The sequence below is a fragment of the Eulemur rufifrons genome, chromosome 28 (assembly GCF_041146395.1).
Source record: "Eulemur rufifrons isolate Redbay chromosome 28, OSU_ERuf_1, whole genome shotgun sequence".
Taxonomy (NCBI): domain Eukaryota; kingdom Metazoa; phylum Chordata; class Mammalia; order Primates; family Lemuridae; genus Eulemur; species Eulemur rufifrons.
Genome location: NC_091010.1, coordinates 61658770 through 61679323, shown reverse-complemented (window position 1 = coordinate 61679323; position 20554 = coordinate 61658770). Strand labels below are relative to the sequence as shown.

General features: G+C 35.9%; 1 protein-coding gene across 3 annotated transcripts; it reads left to right on the top strand.

Annotated features, from left to right (window-relative positions):
- Window positions 1-508: 508 nt before the first annotated feature.
- Window positions 509-19817, top strand: TIAL1 (TIA1 cytotoxic granule associated RNA binding protein like 1). 3 transcript variants are annotated; one of them, XM_069461078.1, is made up of 12 exons: window positions 509-965; window positions 7115-7211; window positions 12660-12809; window positions 13045-13099; window positions 13256-13343; window positions 15292-15367; window positions 16616-16724; window positions 17061-17156; window positions 17271-17355; window positions 17588-17711; window positions 18049-18188; window positions 19020-19817. In XM_069461078.1, exons 1-12 carry the CDS (start codon window positions 934-936, stop codon window positions 19144-19146), a joined length of 1179 nt encoding a protein of 392 aa, XP_069317179.1. In that variant the 5' UTR covers window positions 509-933; the 3' UTR covers window positions 19147-19817. The 3 variants fall into 3 exon arrangements, with proteins under 3 accessions (XP_069317179.1, XP_069317181.1, XP_069317180.1); XM_069461080.1 differs by having other exon boundaries at window positions 7115-7225; window positions 12719-12809; XM_069461079.1 differs by having other exon boundaries at window positions 510-965; window positions 12711-12809.
- Window positions 19818-20554: the final 737 nt, after the last annotated feature.

The window sequence follows — 20554 nt, the reverse complement described above, 5'->3', positions numbered from 1 at the left end:
GCGGTTGATGACCGCGGGCCGGCCGTTCGGGTTAACAGAGAAGAACCAGAAAGGCCTACTCGCTCGGACACCACGCGGAGGCCGAACACTGCCAGAGCCGCAGTTGAAGAAACCGCTCTTCGGCTGGACGGAGGCGGAGCAGAAGCTCAGGCTGAGCCAACAGAAGAGCCTTAAAAATGCCTGGAGCAGCCCTACGACAGCCCCCCAGCCCGAGGCACTCTGGGACTTGTAGTTTACTTCCCCACGGCGCCTTCCTCACTTCGTCTCCCCACCTTTCAACGTCGCCTTTATTCTTCCCTTCCCTCCCACACGCCGACTTTCCGGTCGCCGCACGTCTTCCCGTACGCCTACACTACCCAGAAGTCTCTTCTTCGCGTCCCAGCGCGGGCGGGCGCCGGCCGTCTACTTTGGACTACAGTTCCCAGAAGTCCTCTGGAGAAGTGCTTCCCCGTCTCACTTCCAGGACCACAATTCCCAGAGACTTAGGCTTCCCGGCGTTTCTCATTTTACCCGAACTCTTCTGGAGCTGGCTGGGCTTCGGCCGGCTACCAGGCCCACGGCGACGACGTGGCCCGTCGTGACCAGGCACAGGGTTTCCTCACCGGCCCGTTTTTGTCTCCCCTCAGTTATCCCCCTCGCAGGCCGTCGCGGCCGGCCTGAGCGGTGACCTGGCGGGCCGCGCCTGCGCTCTGCCCCGTTTCCTGCCTGGCTGGTGGCGGCGGCCATTTTGTTCATCCTCCTCCTCCTCCTGCTCCTCCTGGTTGGAGCGCAGTGTCCGGAGCGGGCTGGGGGGAGAGAGCCCGAGAGCAGGGTTCGGTACCTTTTCCTCTGTCCCCAGCCGGTGCCCAGAGCCCCCCTCCCCTTCCTCCCCGCCCCCTCCCCTCCCCAGCCCTGCCCTCCCTCTTGTCCCGGGATCGCTCCGTCGCACCCACCATGATGGAAGACGACGGGCAGCCCCGGACTCTGTGAGTACCCGAGACTGGGGGTGCCAAGCGCCGAGAGGCCCGGGCACCGTGGGACGCTAAGGGAGGGAGCAGGAGAGAGTGGGCCAAACCCGGGACTCTCGGCGGCTCCCTGGCCAGGGTGGCGTGGACGCTAAGTGCATTCCTCATCTGTCCCCTTTTCCTTGGGAAGGAAGCCCTCCCTTCCTCCAAACAGTCACTTCCTGGGGTCTGGGGCTTGTCTCGACCTTTTTCTCTCTAGCCTTTCTTTGCACACCTTTCCTAGGCCGGGTTTCTGCACGGCTGAGGCTGTCAGGCCCAGAAGAGCTCCTGCTCCCCCTTTGCTTTGAGGGGGGGCGGCCCTGGGCTGGGCCCGGAGCTGCTGGTCCCTAAGGGGGCTGGGCCTGGTGGGGGTGGGACTGGGGGTGGGACTGCGGCTGCATCCCCTGCGGGCCCGAGGAATTAGCACTCACACCCCTCCACGTCCACAGCTCGGGTTGCTCCCAACTCTTCGCCCAAGCTAAGCTCTCCAAAGAAGCCAGGCACTTTTCCACCACTCTTCCACCACCCCTTTTCTCTTTCTGCCCCACGTGCCCCCGCCCACGCTGTCAGGAAAACCCGCCTAGCGCCCGCTACTTTTAAAGTGCAAAAGAGATGCCTCTTGCCGCCTGAGCATCTTTCCCTTCTTGGATAACGAAGTTTACTTTGAGCGCTCCCTACACTAAACTGACAACCAGTTGTTAAACTCCTTTTGCTCTCTTGGTGTTGCCTCTTCCTAATCTGTTTGTGCGTCGAAACCTTCAGAGTTGGCTGAAATGATGTCTTCATCTGCTATTCGATGTGTGTCTTTTGGGCGCTTTTTCTCCTGTGTTACTGTTGCTTTTTACCTGAAGCCCAATCTAATGAATGAATTTCATCTTCCAACCACTTAATTCGAGTTTCCATCCTTTCCCAATGAAGAGTGATGACTCAGCATTTGCGTTCCTTTCCGGATAGTGTGGCACACCTTTCTTTCTCTTGCATTTTTTTTTTTTTTTTTTTGAAGTCTGAGTAATTTCTAATTAAATGTTTAAATTGGGCACCTTCAGTTTTCCCAGCCTCTCGAGGCTCAGCACTCCTACCTTAAGCACGAGGAGTCAGATCGTTGCTTTGTTTCTCTTGCCTCTACTGGTATTGATATGATCATAGTTCACTTGGCTCTGCTATCTGATGGGGAAATTACTTTTTGGGGGAATAAAGGAAGGTGGATGGGCACTCAGGCCATAACTCCTACCAAAGACAGTATGCTCAGTAAAGAAGATAGATGTTCAGTATTAATACACATTTTTTGTAGCCTTGAACTCTTTTTATTCCCATTTCTCTAATGTTCTCACTAAAGTATTTGCTATCCTGTTTTGAGAATTTAAGGCCACCTTAAGCACATCAAATGCTTCAATGAAAAGCCTGCTTAATAGAGCTTTTATATTTATGTTTTATGTTGTCTTCCATTTCTGCCTTCTCTTCCAAGAAAGGAGAGAATTGGGACACACTTGAAATTTGTCCTTAAACATCTGTTGAAGCCAAGGCTTCGTGTTTAGTTAGCAATGTGTACTTTGATGGAAGCATCTGGGAAAGCCAGATTCAATGCCTAGCTAGCATGTATTTAACAAAGATTAAAGTTACATTGTATCTAAAAATCTGAAATGTCATCATTGCATCATAATAGCTACTGAATAATTGATAAATTCTCATGGCACATGTCTCATTAACTGTATCTATCTGTTCTTTATAAAGAGGACTTTCTGGTCTTGTCATGCTAAGTAATATGCTTTTCCAATATCTTTTATCTATCTTTGCATCTGCCTTGTCTTCATCTCTATCAGATCTTCTCCAGTAGACTAATAAGCTAACTTCTTTGTTACTCATTCCCCACCTCTGTCTTCTCCAATCTCCTGTTCTTTTCTTTGAAACACTTGTTTTCTATGTTTACAGTTGTCTAAAAATGTGACAGGTAAACGAGTGAGTAAATAAACATCTTAAGTTCTGTTGTTTCTGTATGTCAGTACATGTTTACTATTGTCTTCCTTTTTCCTTCTCCCACTCTTCTCCATGGGAAGGGTTTTCTTAAGACAAGGACTGCTACATCTTCCTAGGTCTTACCCCTGCAGCACTTAGTTCACTGCCTGGAACATAAGAGGTACTCAAATATTTTTACAATGATTATACTTCTTTTGTTAAATTAATATTAAGACCTTTTTTAAAAATCCTGATTGAATTATGATTATAGGCAGACATTACTGTCAAACATGTTGCAGTCTGTTGATTTTTATATATTTTTTTAAACCTTCAAATGACAAATCTTGAGATAAGAGCAAATGTTTCACAATTGGGATTTTTATCATAGAGTTTAATAAAAAATAATGCATAGTAGTTTTTTTAAGTGTACCTTTTATATATTTCTCCCCAAAGGGTTCTTTTAGTTACAAGTAACATGACGAAAACTTTGAACGCGATTTTAGAGGTTGATACCTAGTACGGTTTTGTTTTGTTTGTTTGTTTATGGAGATCCTATATATTGCATTGTGATCTATGGATTAGGTTTTCAAGTGGCCAGTATGTTTTAAAAGAATGTACTCTTAACAAAGCTTATCTTAAATTGTTTCCTTAAAATGCCTGTGTGTTACTAGTGAGGTTTTTTTCCTGCAGACACACACAAGCTAAGACATATGGTTCTATCTTCAGAAAACAATATGGTGTTTATAGCCTAGGTAGGTCTTTAAATATTCATTACCTACAGTATTACTAATTTATTTGATGGTATTTAAAGTGGTATAGAATTGCTTTGATGTTGAGCCTAAATTTTTATTTGTTGTATAGCTGCTTTAAAGATCTGTTTTCTGATGTTCTTCATTCTCATTTGACATTTATTTTGGGGTATTATGTATTGGGTAATTTGTGATCTAAAAAAACAAACAAGATTATGCTGTGTAATACTGGTGTTGGAACTGGACTGCCTGACACCTGCCTTGTGGGACACACGCTTCAGGCTTGTGTTGTGTATAGCTTTGTAGTGCAGTGATTTGATCCATGGTATATCTGAATCTACAATACAACATTAGTTATAACAGTGTTCTTTAGCTACATGCTGGGTAAAAAAACAAAAGAAAGAAAAAATTGTAGTGTTTTATTGTAGTTTATTTTATTTTCTTCATCTATCTAGAACAAAACCAGTAGGAATTGGGATAATACCATGTTACGCAATGCCTTCCTTTAAGGCTATTCTTTCTTCCTGACAGTCAGAAGGAGGAAATAAACCAATGATATAGAGTATAAGCTGAACATCTAGCAAAGCAGGAAAAAATACCATAAAATCTCTTAAAATTGACTAGCTATACCATGGATTTGGCTATATTGTGGCTATAATCAAGCCCCTCATTTGACTTAATCATATTTTCTGTTTCTTAAAGTGTATGTGTGTGTGAGAGAGAGAGAGAGAGAGACTATCTCCTATATATTAATATATAGTTGGTCAACTCAGTTGTATCTCCTGTACCTTTTTTCCTCCACCCTGCCTGTTTCCTAAAATGAAGTACTGTACTGACAATCGAACAATTAATTAGAGGTCTATTGAAGCATATTGTTGCAAAATCTCCTCTTGTATAGGAACTTGTCAAAAACAAAAGCAAAAATGTTACTTTTATGGAAATTTAGCCATAGTATTTTGTGTAACAGAGTTGGTAATTTCAGCCTTGTTAGGGCTACTCTTTTCAGAGCGAAAGCATATTCAGTTTTGAAAAAGCATCACTAGTTTTCTGAAAGACATGTTCTTAACTTAAAATTCTGCCCAGTTGGACATAGGAAGTAGTTTGGCAATGTGAACTTTTGCCTCCTGTGAAACTGCTACGTTTCTAGTTTCAAATTGGATTTTAACCCTGATGTTAGGGATAAAGGTGTCATTTTCAGTTTTTAATGCATCAATTCCTACAGTTCCTGTTCTTAGAAGACAAAATAAACTCTAAGGTATGCCTTTTCTTTTTTTATTTTTTCCTTGACTTAAAAATCGTTTTGGAATTTCGTAAGTGTTCTCTCTCTGAATTGACTTCTCAGTCTAAGAATTCCAGTCATTTGTCTTTTTTTCTGTTTTTTTTGGTATATGTCCTTTAGGTAGAAATTATATATTTAAAAACTTGGAACTTCAGAGTAGGTTGACTACTTCATAACCAGAGCAGAGAGTTAAGTGTAGAAACTATAACTTGGGGAAAAAAATCAAAGGTATTTCATTATACGAGATGATCTTCTTACTAGGCCCGGCAATGACCTTTGTCTTAAATATTTTTGTTAGTATTTATTTTGGGACAGATTATTTTATGATAATGTAAAGGTACTTAAATACTATAGTACAGTATTTTAAAAGCTATAGAAATGTGTCTCTATTATGTATTGTGATACATGAAGGCACATGTAAATGCATGAGTTATAGAACTGAGAGTAAAGGAAAAGCAATCTGAAATTTGGATGTTAGAAATGAGCTAACTGGTCTTTTAGGCGAGATGATCATAATGTGTAGATGACCAAGATTACTTGTCCATTTTTCTTATAAATAGGTCTGCCTTGTATAAAAAGAAATTATTCCATAGATAACAGGTTCACAAACCCCTATGAGTTAAGAAGGGACTAACGTCTATGGTTAGCTCATGATACCATAACCTTTCACTACTGCTAGAAAAAGTGTGTCATTGCACTGGCCTACTGACAGGTCAGTTCTTTAATTATGAGGAAAAGATGGCATCGTGGCTGGCGAGAATTCTACCACTGAACCACCAGTGCTGCCGGCCTAGTGGATTTAAACTAGTTTGTCCCTTCTTTATGCTTATATTTAAGTAATGTTGGGGATTTGTTTCAATTTTAGAGTGTGTACACTAAGATTCTTAGTACTCATTGAAATGAAATTCTTAACTGGAAAATTGCTACTCATTCTTAATTGGATCTTTTTGTTTTTTTACTTAATCTTGGCTTTCTCAAGCAGTTGTTTCCTTTCAGAGTGTTCCATCTTAAAGCAGTTACATATTTAAAATGGCAACCATGTTGCAAGGCTTATTTTGGTCTTAGTACTCAGTTTCCAGATGTTACATATTATAGTTAGAAAAATAAAACTTACATCTTTTACTTTCCAGAAGAAACTATGTTAACTTTTACAAATATTGTTTGGTTTATGAGGTTGTTCGTAACAGATGCAAATTTGAGGAATTATACTCTGAGTACCAGAAAGACTTAAAATTTGACAATTTATTGATATAAATTAAGATAAGTTCGTAACATAGGACATAAACCAAGGTGGTCATCTCTAGGTAGTGAAGTAGTGTTTTTTCTTTTCTCTTCTTTTTTTAACTTAACTGTATTTAAAATCTTCACATACATTCAGTTTGTAATTAAAGAAAAAACCTAAATCTTTAAATATCCATAGTCGAAAGTATATCTGGATTTGTATTAATTTTTCTCCAGATTTCTAAAGATATCTTTGCATTTACTTTGTTAAATATATAAAGATGTATTTTGTTGATTCTCATACATTTTTAAACTAGGGAATTTTATTTTACTCTGCTCTCCTAAAACAAAACAATGAAGACATCATTGCTAACAATCTTACTTAGCCAAAAACAAAACAACATAAACCCACCACCTTCTGTGTGTTTTGCTGTAACTTTAATTCTGTTCTTTGTTCATGTAATTGCTTTGGTTGGGAGTCTTAAGATAAACTCACTTTATGTCTAATACCCTATTATGATCAGGTGTTTTAATGAATCAGTATTTGTGTGTGTGTGTGTGTGTATGTGTATGTTATAAATTATTTAGAATTAGAAAATATAGTTACTGAGACTGGTTTAAATTTTTAACAGTTACAATAAGATGAGAAAATATCTAGGGTACAGAATAATATACTATTGGGGTATCCAAGGTCACATTGATTTGTTCTTTATAATGTCTTTTGAAGTGGTATTTCAGTGGCCTAAGAACAATCGTTGCTTTCCTGATTGAGTTAATCTTATTTTCATAGGATCAGGCTTAATTGGAAAAATTTTATTGAAGACAGGAAGTTAAAATGAAATAAAAGGTGATGAATTAAATGATAATGCATTAGAGCTAGAGCTGAAGGAAAATTGTTGATAATGTGGTTTTTTTTTCTTCTTGTACAGATACGTAGGTAACCTCTCCAGAGATGTGACAGAAGTCCTTATACTTCAGTTATTCAGTCAGATTGGACCCTGTAAAAGCTGTAAAATGATAACAGAGGTAAGATCTTCCCAGTTACATGTGCTGTCAGTTAGCATGATGTTTAACATTTCAAGATACATGGGTAGATTTGCAGCATTTTAAAAATTCATTTTAAACCTCAAGTTATTCTGGTGGAGAGATTTGTGTTTGTTGTGTTGACTTATTAGTTTGATTTGGCTGACAAACTAGGCTTAGAATGGAGTTTTATTTGAGAGGGCAAAGTTTCTGTTAATCTCAAATGGTCATTCTTCATAATATAATTATCTTCATAATATAATTATCTTCACGTGATTCTGCTTTTTAAAAAGTTGCTAGAGCTTATTTTAGAGTGGTGAAAAACTTGATTATATTTCATACAATTCCAATAAGAATGTTAACAATTTAGAGAGTGCACATTTAAAGTTTAGGAATTGGTGTATGAAAAAGAACATTAGGTTATTGTTGTCATAATGCAGCAGCATGCATCTTGTGTGTCTATAGTAAATACTAAGGACTGAGCAACTTCAGGTAGATGGGCATTTAAATTGTTGGAGTAAGAATTTTGTTGTCTTCTTTTCAAAGAAAACTTACTTTTTATACTTTTCCTGGGTAAGACTCTGTATGTAGCATTGCCCAATGACTCATATTTTGGTGGATCTTTTCTTCCCTGTCTTTTTGTTTATTTATTCATCAACATTTTTTTATACTATTTACCATGTACCAGATAACTACGGTAAGTGCTAGTGATATAGTGGTGAATAAGATAGTTGTTAGCCCCATAGAATTTTACAGTCTGGTGGAGAGACAAAGAAGTTAACAGGCATTTAGAATATAGGATAGTAAATGCTATGAAAGCAGATAGCCTAAAGTGCTGTAGGAGCACATATGTATCCAGTGCGTCTTAGGTCAGGGGAGGCAGCTCGGAGGAGTCAGTGCCTAGACTAAAACCTAAAAGGATAGTAATAGAAAGTGACTAGAAAGAAATTTGGGAAAGAAGACATTCCCTATGGAAGAACATTGATCCAGGCTGGTAGAGCAGAAGTGCTTGTGAGAGAAAGAGGGAAAATAGAAGCTGTAGCATGGATGGAGTTTAAAATGAGGTGAGTCATAAGAGATGACAGGAGCTGAGGCAGGACTGTTTGAAAAGGGCTAGAAGCTATGCTAAGGAGTTTGTTTTATCCTGAGGTAGGAATTGTTAAAAACCTGGCCTTTTGATCATCTCTCCTAAGTAATGACAATCATCATTCTGTTTGGTATATCATATTTTTCCTTCTTTCCTTCCTGTCTTTGATTATTCATTCGTTCTTTCATTAATGAAAAAGTTCCTTTGCCCTAGGCACTGTTCAGGTACTGGGAATATAATGAATGGAGAGCCAGACAAATGTGGTCCCCAAGCAAACAGGGATAAGAGTCATGAAGAGGATAAAACAGAGTTCTGTGATAACTGGAGGGTTGGTGCTATATAGACTAGGTGGTGAGGGAACGTGTCATCTCTTTGAGCTGAGACAGGAATAATAAGATGGTACCATTTATGTTAAGAGCTAGAGGCAGAGGAAACATCAAGTGCAAAGGCCTTGAGTTGGTAATGAACTTGTTGTGTTTGTGGAACCAAAGACCAGGATGGCTGGAGCCTGCTGAGTGATGAAGGAGAGTGGTGAGAAATGAGTCTAACCACTTATGAGTTGGCAGGATTCAGAGTCACACAGGGCAGTGTGGGCCATAACAAAGTTTAGGTTTTATACTCTGGTTGTAGTGGCAGACCAGTGGAGGAACTTAAGCAGGGGCCTGAGGGGCCTTTGCATTTTTAAGATTACTGCTTTGTAGATAGTGTTGTGTGGAGAATGGATTGTAGGGAGCAAGAAATGGAAAGAGAGAAACCAGCTGGGTTTATTTCACTAGGTAAGAAATGATGGGGGCTTTTTCTTTAGAGTAGTAGCTGAAGAAGTAGAGGTAGATAGATTTGGGATTATATTTTGGAGATAGAATTGATAGGACTGGATTGTCAGTGGGACATAAGGAAAAGGAAGAAATAGGAAATCCCCTAAGTGTCTTGTTAATGCAATTGTGTGGGTGGTGATGCCATTTACTAAAATAGGGTAACAGGGAGGCACAAGATGGGTGGGGTAGTGGTAGGAACCAGGAGTCCTGTTTTGGCAATGTTAAATTTAAGATACGCATTAGACATCTAAATGGACATTATGGCTGGGTGTGGTGGCTCACGCCTGTAATCCTAGCACCCTGGGAGGCCGAGGCGGGTGGATCGTTTGAGCTCAAGAGTTCGAGACCAGCCTGAGCAAGAGCGAGACCCCATCTCTACTAAAAAAAATAGAAAGAAATTAGCTGGACAACTTAAAATATATATAAAAAATTAGCCAGGTGTGGTGGCGCATGCCTGTAGTTCCAGCTACTTGGGAGGCTGAGGCAGGAGGATCACCTGAGCCCAGGAGTTTGAGGTTGCTGTGAGCTAGGCTGACGCCATGGCACTCTAGCCCTGGCAACAGAGTGAGACTCTGTCTCAAATAAATAAATAAATGGACGTTATATGTAGGCATTTGGATAAACTAGTTTGTAACTCTGGAGAGACCAGTGCTGAAGCTTGCATAGTGTTTGAAGCCATGGAACTGGATGAGGTCTGCTAGACAGAGTGATGGGAGAAGAGTGGAGGGACTGAGGCTGAGCCCTGGAGCAACTTAACATTTAGAGTTAGATCTGGAGTTTGCATCGAGAAGGAAAGATCCTTCAGTGAGGAAACAGGAAAACCAAGAAAGTGTAGTAGTATCAAAAGAAGAGAATGTTTAAAGGAGGAGGGTAGTGGTCAACTGGTTTGAATTCTGCTTGTAAGTCAAGGACAGAAAAGGGATCACAGAGGTGGCAGAGGTCATTGGTGAGCTTGACATGAAGTTTCAGTGACATGGTTGGCTTAGAAGCCAACAGGAGTGGGTTTAAGAGAGAATGGGATGTGAAAAAGTGGAAAGAGTCACTAGAAAGTTTTTGAGAAACATTTGTCAAAGATTTATTTTTAACAGTATTTTTTAAAAACCTATGTGTGTATACAGTCATTTGAGGGGTAGAGGTACTTGAAATGAATTTTCAAAACTCATCCATATTCTGTAAGTCCTAAATTTGAACTTATAAAATCTCATATTTCTCCATCTTGACATTTATGTCACCCAACAAAAATTGGTGACGACACTAAGGTAATGACATAATTGATTTTTAAAGTGTCATTTGGTGGTGGTATAAATAGGTCTCCAAAGGCATGAATGCTAGTACGGAATATCTAGCATCTAGGCATTTATTTTTGTTTCAAAAATTTCATTTCAGTATATGAAAAATCCTTTTTCCCCCTGATTTTTTTAGTTTAGATGTTTATAATAGATTCTAGCTTTTGTTATATAATAAATGTATAATATTGATTCTGAGGCAGACTTTAAAAATACTTTAATACTTCTGACAGTAGGGGTGTGACTTAAACGTCAGTGGTCTTAAATTAGAGGAAATGTAGTATGATGTGAATATATAAATACATGTGATGTGGATATTTATATATATGCACACACAAACACATGTGCATGCATTTGTACATACATTGAATGGAATCTGGCCTACTATTAAATTTGAAATCAGTATGCCTGAGTAGACTAGTTTCCTAAAGCATGTATGATTATCTTAGATCTACCATTAGACCCCGCTATGTTTTGCTATAATTATCAATGTTTCCCTTAGAAGGCAAAAGGGGTAGGAGTAAATGGGGAAATTGACTAGCACAATTTTAGCTTCTTACTTACTTTTAAGTCCTTTCTTCAGTGAATGTTTCTGGTAAATGTTAACTCTTTCACAGGAGGAATTTAAGTGGTATATTTTTATTTGGAATCTTTCCCCTCATTTCCTTTTCCTACCTCTTAAGAATAGCATTTCATGGCTATAGCAATAGGATTTTGTATGCGAGCCCATAGTTTTCTTGTCAGTATTAATGATCCCATTTTTTTCCCTCGAGGAAATGCCTTCTGATTGCTTCGCCAGTATTGTTTAGACATCTTATTTTGGACTTTTCTTCTGAAACTTTCCTGGAACGAAAAACAGTGGTTGTTGAAAAGATCTTTGTTCTATCTGGTATTTTTATCCCTTGGAAGTCTGACTAGAATTCCACATTTTAAATATTATTCTTATAGGGAATTTTACATTGAACAGTGACGAGTGTTTCTAACCTTACATAAAAAATTTGTTTGTACAGTTGTGCAGCTATTCAGTATAGGTTATAATTTTATGAAAATTCATTTCCTGTTTGGATGTTAGGTGAGAATGTTGCTAGAGCTTAGGTAGCACTACCTTCTTTTACCATCTTTATAATTATGTTTTTGCCAACTACTATCTAGCATAGTGTTGTAAAGTATATTTAATAAAAATTTTTTATATTGGGTTTTATGATGTAAAATTGTAGCTTTGTCCTGGAATATTTTATTCAAACCCATTTTCAGAAATTCTTTTCTTGAAAGTAGTGTATTTCTCTGGTCTTTGAAAGACCAAATTCAAAGTATATAGAATCTTTAATACATTATACTATTTTGGAAGATAAGGAATTCATTTCAGTAGCTGGTTATAAATCTTAAACTTTCCTGTTTTTATCTTATTCTTTTCTTATCCAGAAAAGATATGTAATCCAGTCTTTGTAGCAGTACAAAAATACCATCATTTGTAGTAGTAATTCTAGTTTTGATTCAGAGTAAAGTTTATAAAGTTCGTTCATTTCTGCATTTTTAAAAGTTGGTTTATTCTGTATTTCTGTATCCTGGGATACAGTTTATAATTATAATACATAGGTAGAATTTATTGTTTTCAAAATAATGTTGGAAGAGGAGCAGTGATGAGGAGTGGTCCTCATCAAATCTGAGTTTAAGGTTTTGTTTGGTCTAATACAAGCTTCTATTTTTTATTTAACATACTTCACCAGAATTCTGTGTTTTCATTTCTTTTTTTCTTTCTTTCTTTCTTTTTTCCCCCCCAGAGACAGGGTCTGGCTCTGTCACCCAGGCTGGAATGCAGTGGCACAATCATAGCTCACTGCAACCTCGAACTCCTGGGCTCAAGCTATCCTCTTGCCTCACCTTCTGAGTAGCTGGGACTACAGGCATGCGCCACCACGCCCAGCTAATTTTTTTCATTTTTTAAAATACAGACGGGGTCTCACTATGTTGCTCAGGCTGATCTTGAACTCCTGGCCTCCGGCAATCCTCCCACCTCAGCCTCCCAAAGTGCCAGGATTACAGGTGTGAGCCACCGTGTCTGGCTATGGTTTCATTTTATACTGGCAATCATGATTCTATACTGCTTTTATATTTCTGATTGAGTACAACAGAATTCTGAGGTGCAAAGTCAGGTTTAACTTTAAATCTTATTTTTAAAGTGTTAGGCTTTCATAAACTTATGCAATCTCACCTTGTACGTTCCTAGCTATCAGTAATGTTTTTTCCTGGATTTTCTTCTCAGCAACCCGATAGCAGAAGGGTCAACTCTTCTGTTGGATTTTCTGTTTTGCAGCATACAAGCAATGACCCATATTGCTTTGTGGAATTTTATGAACACAGAGATGCAGCTGCTGCATTAGCTGCTATGAATGGGAGAAAAATTTTGGGAAAGGTAAGCTAATAGAATGATGGTACCTTATAGGTATTCATATTTGCATGTTAAATTAGTTTGTGTTCTTTCTTGGCAAGTTTTTAAACAGATATTCAGCTGCTGAGTGATGGTTTTACTTTATTCAGCCTAATGCTTTTTCAAAAATAATCCTGCTTTATAAATGATTTTATAAGTGGTAAGTGTTATAACTCGTGACATGCCTAATAATTTTATTAAATATAATCTTTATTTTTAGGAGGTCAAAGTAAACTGGGCAACAACACCAAGTAGCCAGAAAAAAGATACTTCCAGTAAGTACTCCTGCTGCATTTTACTGTGGAAGAGTTCTGAAATTATCCTGGCAGCATCACCAGCTTAAATAGGGTTTTTTCCTCCTTTTGTGTTGCCTAAAAAAGGTTTAGTAGCTGACGACCTAAGTATTTGATTACCAAATGCTTTGATTTCAGATCACTTCCATGTGTTTGTTGGGGATTTGAGTCCAGAAATTACAACAGAAGATATCAAATCAGCATTTGCCCCCTTTGGTAAAATATCGTAAGTATCATAATCAGTACTACACTTAATAGTGATAGGCAAAATTGTTATATGATTAACCTGTAATGAATTAAGATTTTCTTTCCCTAGTTAATGTGATTCTTTTCGGTTTTTGTTCTTTTTTTTTTTTTTTTTTAATTTGTTTTCTTTTTTGAGTAGTAGATGTTGTTGAAAATGTTAATGTCATTTCAATGTTTTGGGGTCTTGTTTTCATCTAATCCTGTGTATAATATGTTAAAAAAGATTTTAAGTGATTGTGTTTGTTATCTTTGAAGCAGATGTTTGAATGGTAAAACTTATAAAGTACAGCTTTTTGTCAAATGTTTTCAAAATTTGGTGGTTAAGGATAATGGGTTAATCAAAAGTAAATGTATTTATACTGTTTATTAAAAGTAAATGTGATTTATACTGAGAAATTTGTGAATGTGGAAAAGTAGGTAAATCCTTGGATATATTGTGATTAAATTGGAAATGTTCATGTTTTATTGTGACAAATGTGTTTTGATATTTTAGCTGTAAGTGAAAAGTAGTACTATTACTGTATTAAAATGTTTCAATGTCTGAGTCATAAATGTGGAATTAATCAGTAGGTTTTTTTTAATAGTGATATTTGATTCTGCTAGTTAAGGGGCAAATGTGGTTTGATTTTTAACAAAACTTAATGCCCAGATTTTATTGTTGCTAACTTAATCAAACATATTGGATCTGAATATGTATATATATACTGAAAGTGTTTACAAATTTTATAAGATGCTTATCACAATTTATCTTTATGATTAAAATCAGTTTATTTTGTGTATTTCCTGTAGATTTAAATTAAACATTTTAGTACTACTTTACAGGAGTATGTTTCAACTAAGAACAACAATTTTTTTCTCTATACAATTTGTTGTTCTATAGATTTAATTTATTTGAAAGATTTAATTCTTAATTTTCTGTTTTAATATTTGCTTTGCTTTTTAATCTAAAAATGGTAAGTAGTGCTATTTTAAAAATCAGTATTATAAATGATACAGGTTACTGTTTTCAATCTTTATTTATACCTGAGACCTGCAGTTTTTCTAAAGTCCAAGTCACAATTAAAAGTAATAGCATTCTGGTTATTTTGCAGAATTGCTCATAAGAATGGACAGGATCTTGAAGGCTAACTGCAAGGAACTGTGCACACTGGAACTCAGTTGTAGATTTTTTTTCTCATTTCTATTTATTCTTATTATACATTATTTATATATACATATTTTAGTATTTACATTTTAACATTCTATATTCAGTGGAGTTCTATATTTCCAATCATTTTAACTTACTCACTAAAATTTCTGTGTAAATTTGTTGTTTTCGTACTGGTGTGCTTAGCATTGTTGTTAGTTTTTTATTCTCCTTTCTTAAATTTCTGAAAATGTCAATTTTTCAAAATTTACAGCTGCCCAAACTCCAAAATGATGGTAGAGAATTGACCAAGAAAAATAAAGAAATCTGTTAACAGGCCATGTATGCCTTTTTAATTCCTATTTTTTCCTCTTTTTCAATTTTTTAATATTTCATATATTTTGTATCACTAGGCAGAAGACATTTAACTATTTAGAGATTGCATGGTAAAGTAGTTAGCATTGTTACAGTAATTTATAGAATCAGTAAACCTTAGGGGACACTAGCAAATAGAATATTAGAAAAGGAAACTATTGTTCCTATTAATCTTCAAATTTGAGCATTTAATTTAGAAAGCACAGGCTATTTGATTAGGTTGCATGTTTATTACATGTTTTTGTCCTACTGCTTTTTTCTAACAGGTAAAGAAGCATTAGGGAGAGTTCAGGAATGGCTGTAGTTAATTAGGGCTAACTGGAATTTTATTTTAAAAATGCTCACAATACAGTGTGTGTGGTTCCTTTTAGTTTTTATTTTGAGGGTGACTCTTACTTCCCTCATTTAGCTGTGCTTCTTTTCACAGGGATGCTCGGGTAGTTAAAGACATGGCAACTGGAAAATCCAAAGGCTATGGTTTTGTATCTTTTTATAACAAACTGGTACGTTCTTCCAACTCAATTTAAATTTTTTAATACTAAATTTAATCATTAGTTAATATACTGAATCTGAAACTTGAATGTGCTTGGATGGTAACTACAAACACAACTTTTATGTAATTTTGTGTATGTTTTAATAATAGGGTATAATTCATTCTTCTTTCATAAACTTAGAAATAAATAGCTGGGAAAAAGATAGGATGATTATATGGAAGATTATTAAAATTGTATTTGTGCATTGGTGTAGGTAAGATATATTGGAAGCAAAGCCCAACTCTAGGACAAATGAACTAATCTGAGAATTTGGAGGGTGGTAGGTACATTATGTTCAGTTTTATTAATAACCATAAAAATCTCATTTTTAACTCTTCTTTTAAATTATTATTTATACTTTTATAGCTGGGATGTTAATGACTATAGCAAGTTATATAAATGAAAATTTAAGCAATTCATCTTGATTTTTGCATGTATTCTTTAAGAGGTACCAAAATATCTAAGCATTTGCATTAACTGTAATGTTAAATAGTAAAGTGGGCTTTGATTTTTACAATAGTTTCAACAACTTAAAATTGCCTGCATTTTATTGAAGTGGTAAAATAAAGGGCCAGAATTGTAGTGTCTTTGCTTAGATTAATTGCAAATTCACATTGGTTTGGATACTCTAAACTCATTTTTTATCAACAGTCATTTTATAGCATTCTAAATGATAATTCAGAAAAATTTTCTGTCCCAAAAGGAGTTTTAAATCTTTTGTCATAGTCATAATTCGTTACTGATAAGAATGTAGATTTGGGGGAGTAGGCAGTTTCGACCATAATATTAAAGTTTTTATATATTCTTCAGCAAAAGTTACAAATCAACCACAAAATTAAGATATTTGAAAATGACTTTGTGTTGTGTGAGTTCTGTTTTTCTTTTTCAAACGTGTATGTTTGAGAAACTAAAAAAATTTTTTTGGATAATCAGTAGGATTGTGACTTTTCCTTACATATTTGAATTATGATAATTTCCCTTGACTTGAACTTAAATGTTGGCATTTTGAAATCTATAAATAAGAACAGTTTTTATGAGTCACTCAATTTCAAATTATTTTCTAGTTGGTAATAGTTCGGTGTTGTTTAGGATGTTTAGTGAATTCATCTACTGATGAGATTTGTTGGATCCAGCAGTGCCAGCATTTCATTTCATCTTGCCAGATCTTTCATTCCACTGTTTTCTTTGTGATTGTTCTTTCTCTTTTTTTTTCCATAGGATGCAGAAAATGCAATTGTACATATGGGAGGTCAGTGGTTGGGTGGTCGTCAAATCAGAACTAATTGGGCCACACGTAAACCACCTGCACCTAAAAGTACACAAGAAAGTAAGATTTGTCTGCTGTATATGTTAAAAGTGTGAATTCTTCACAAAATTATGTACTAGTATAGTCTTAATTTCTCAATATTTAAATTAGTATTGCAAGACTCATTTTATTTTGTATTTCATTATGTGAAAATAATTGGGCTGTGGTGTAAGTATATTTGGAGCTATGAACCACTTGATTTTATAAATCAAATCTATTTCATATCATAGCATCAAGAAAAAAATTATATTTTCTCCTCCCATTTAGGCATATCTTAATAGTACTTAGTGATTAATAAAAGATAATTTTATGATAACCGTGTAACAGTCAACATTTTTGTTTTCTTTCTGCATACAGATAACACTAAGCAGTTGAGATTTGAAGACGTAGTAAACCAGTCAAGTCCAAAAAATTGTACTGTGTACTGTGGAGGAATTGCTTCTGGGTTAACAGGTACTGTGTTTGGTTTTCTAATTGCCTTCTCTGTGGCACTTCATCACTATCTAGTATGAATTTTATGATATACACCAGTCTTAAGTAATTTATTTGCATGTTTTTGTTTTTTAGATCAGCTTATGAGACAGACATTCTCACCATTTGGACAAATTATGGAAATAAGAGTATTTCCAGAAAAGGGCTATTCATTTGTCAGGTAATATCCTACTTGTAATATCATTATTAGTCTTACATTTGATTCATTTCTTATTTGATCCCCAAGGTATCTGAGTTTGTTATTTTGGTACTTTGTAATATAGAATTTTATGTACATAATATACTTCGGGAAAAATACCAACTTACAGGTGTAAACTAATGAGTTTCTGTATTATTTACTATGTTAAGTTCTTAAAAAATAAAAGACAAACCTTATGATTTTTTTCTCTTAGATTCTCAACCCATGAAAGTGCGGCCCATGCCATTGTTTCGGTGAATGGTACTACGATTGAAGGACATGTGGTTAAATGCTATTGGGGTAAAGAATCTCCTGATATGACTAAAAACTTCCAACAGGTAATTGGATTTTTCACAGCACTTTTTAAGGTTCCATCTTACAAATCTACATAAAAGCTTTGGAAACTCTGTAAAATAAACAATAAAATAAAACATAGCTACTTTCAGTTGATTGTATTAATGCTGTTTCAAAATTGATTATTTTGCGGTATTAACTGAATCTTAATACTTTCTTTTCACAGGTGTCACCACCCCAATAAACTTAGACAATGATAAATAACAGAGTCCTATTCACATAAGGGTGCTTACTTAGTTTTTCTCTTCCTTGTCTCCCACTCTTTCTTCAAATACGGTGTTTCTTACTTGTTCCCTAAAATGATAATTTGCTTTTTCCTAGGTCGACTATAGTCAGTGGGGCCAGTGGAGCCAAGTGTATGGAAACCCACAACAGTATGGACAGTATATGGCAAATGGGTGGCAAGTACCGCCTTATGGAGTATATGGGCAACCATGGAATCAACAAGGATTTGGAGTAGAGTAAGTTGTTTGGGTTTTTTCAGTATAGAAGCAGATACGGTTCTGACTAAAGAAATAAAAGTGTATTTTCCTAGGGAAGATTTATTTAAATTATACACATTGACTTATTTGGCATTTTAAGCATTGTAGAAATAATCTAATGAAATGTGATTTATGATGCTAAAAAATTACTTCTCATTACCTAAGTGAAAAGGGAGGTTGGGGTAATGTATGGTGCCTCCTACTATCCCTACAAGCAGTTGGTAGAATTATATTTCCAATGCATTTTTTTTTTTTTTTTTTGCATGTAAATGATCTTTGTCTAGATTTGTTCAGAAATTTGCTGATTCTATGCCTGTTTGGCATGTGTGAGAAATGTCATAGATTTGTGTGATACAAAATAACTTGCTTCTCCCCACCCACTTTGTTGTTAGAGTGGGTTAGTCCCTTGTAATTTTTTGCCCTAGGCCAACTCAGACCTTTATTTTCACTGCTTTCTTCTTTTGAGACTCTTTCCAATACGATCTTGTGTTTTTAAAATTTCTTATAAGTTGATAGACTATGTGTACAATATATGATGGGTAGATGATACATTGAGGCATTTATCATTGTTTTAAAAATCAGTTTTCATACTCTTCAGAGATGTAACTGTGCTAAGTTTTTAACAGAAATTTGAGACCAATAATGGGGTATGTATTCTATACTTGTATCATTTATTTGATCTATTTGTTGTAGGTTTGTTTATTTCTAGTTGTCTATTCTGTGGTTAGGCTTTGCTTAATTTTTGGATAACTGTGTAGATGATATTTTTTTTTCTTGTGTTTGCTGAAGATTTTTTTTTTTCCTTCCAAGTCAATCACCTTCTGCTGCTTGGATGGGTGGATTTGGTGCTCAGCCTCCCCAAGGACAAGCTCCTCCCCCTGTAATACCTCCTCCTAACCAAGCTGGATATGGTATGGCAAGTTACCAAACACAGTGAGCTGGGACTCTAAAAAAAAAATTGTAATTCATGATAGGCTTCAATTTCCTGTGACACTCTGAAGACATGAAAGTAGACGTCGGAAAATGAAAATATTTATTTTAAAAATTGAAATGTTTGGAACCTTTAGCACAGCTTTGCTTTGGTGAAGAACACATGTCTTCTAGTTCTGCCTTTTTAAGTTTTTGTTCATGATGGATATGAACATGATTTTTCTTTGTGTACAAAAACTAAAATAAAGTCAATAAAGACAATTCTGACTACAAATTTTGATATAATAGGAGAAATGGGTAATACATTTTGATTCTTATAGATCCTATTCCATTTTTATCTTGCTGTTCAGTATTTTAACTCACTGTGTTTTTAAAAGAGCAAAAAAGGGAGGATCGTGAAAAACTGGGAATCACATATAAGTTCATCCTGAATCCTGATACTCCCCTCCCCTACCCTGAGGTGGACCACATTTGAAGTCAGCAGAAAAGAGTGTGATATTCAGAAGAAATGCATGATTTTGGAGTCGCTTTGGAGGAAATACTTACTTTATGCCTAAAGAAACTGAAACCAGACTGAAATTTTGCACCCTAAATAAGGATCAGCATTGTCTGAGTTACTTGAGCCAATGTTGGTGGTCCACGTTAAGACATATTTTTAAAACTTCCAAAAGTGTTGATTATTAAAATTGTAGTATATTACATTTCATTGGGGGGAGAAATTCCAAGTATGGTGTTTGTATTAAAGTCAGACAGACATACTTGTGCTTTTACATGAAGTTTAAATGATATACATTGTAAATATTGAATAACTACAGTGTTTAAAAAGCATGCTTCAACATAGAAGTAGCAGCAATGTAATTATTTGAAGTAACACTTAATACACTTCACTGCATTGAATGCAGTGGGTTGTTCAGAATGTTGAAGACTGACATTTCCAAGGTTGGCTACTATGTAAAATTAAAATTACACAAATTATGCAGAAAAAGCCTTAATTTTAATTTCATACAAATCTTTGATGCATTAGTACGTTCTAAAATGTCATTGGAAATTAGGGGTTTTGTTTTTAGTTTTGGGGGTTTTTTGCTTTACATTACTTGGTATGTAAATACCTTGATTAAAACCTTGTAAACCAATTTCAAGGTTACTATTAATATAAGTTGTATAGTACAAGTGTTTTTTAAAAATCTTGGGGTGTTTATAAAAATTAGATATATTTTGCCCAAGAATTTTTTTAACAAGATTGCTAAAACATCTTATTTAGACAGTTCAGTGTACCAATTTATAATTGGATATTCCATTTAAATAGTACACAGAGTTGTGACTTTTATTTTTAATTAATTTTTTTCTTTGTGGGTAGTGTGCATGGGATGACAAGCATGAATAGAGGCTTAAGTTGTATGTGTGCAGTTTGTAAA

Excerpts from the sequence above, each read along its gene's own strand:
- TIAL1 (XM_069461078.1), top strand. The coding sequence starts at position 934 with ATGATGGAAGACGACGGGCAGCCCCGGACTCT. Across the intron at positions 15,368-16,615 it reads TATCTTTTTATAACAAACTG|GATGCAGAAAATGCAATTGT; the intron begins GTACGTTCTTCC and ends TTTTTTCCATAG. Across the intron at positions 17,157-17,270 it reads AATTGCTTCTGGGTTAACAG|ATCAGCTTATGAGACAGACA; the intron begins GTACTGTGTTTG and ends TTTGTTTTTTAG.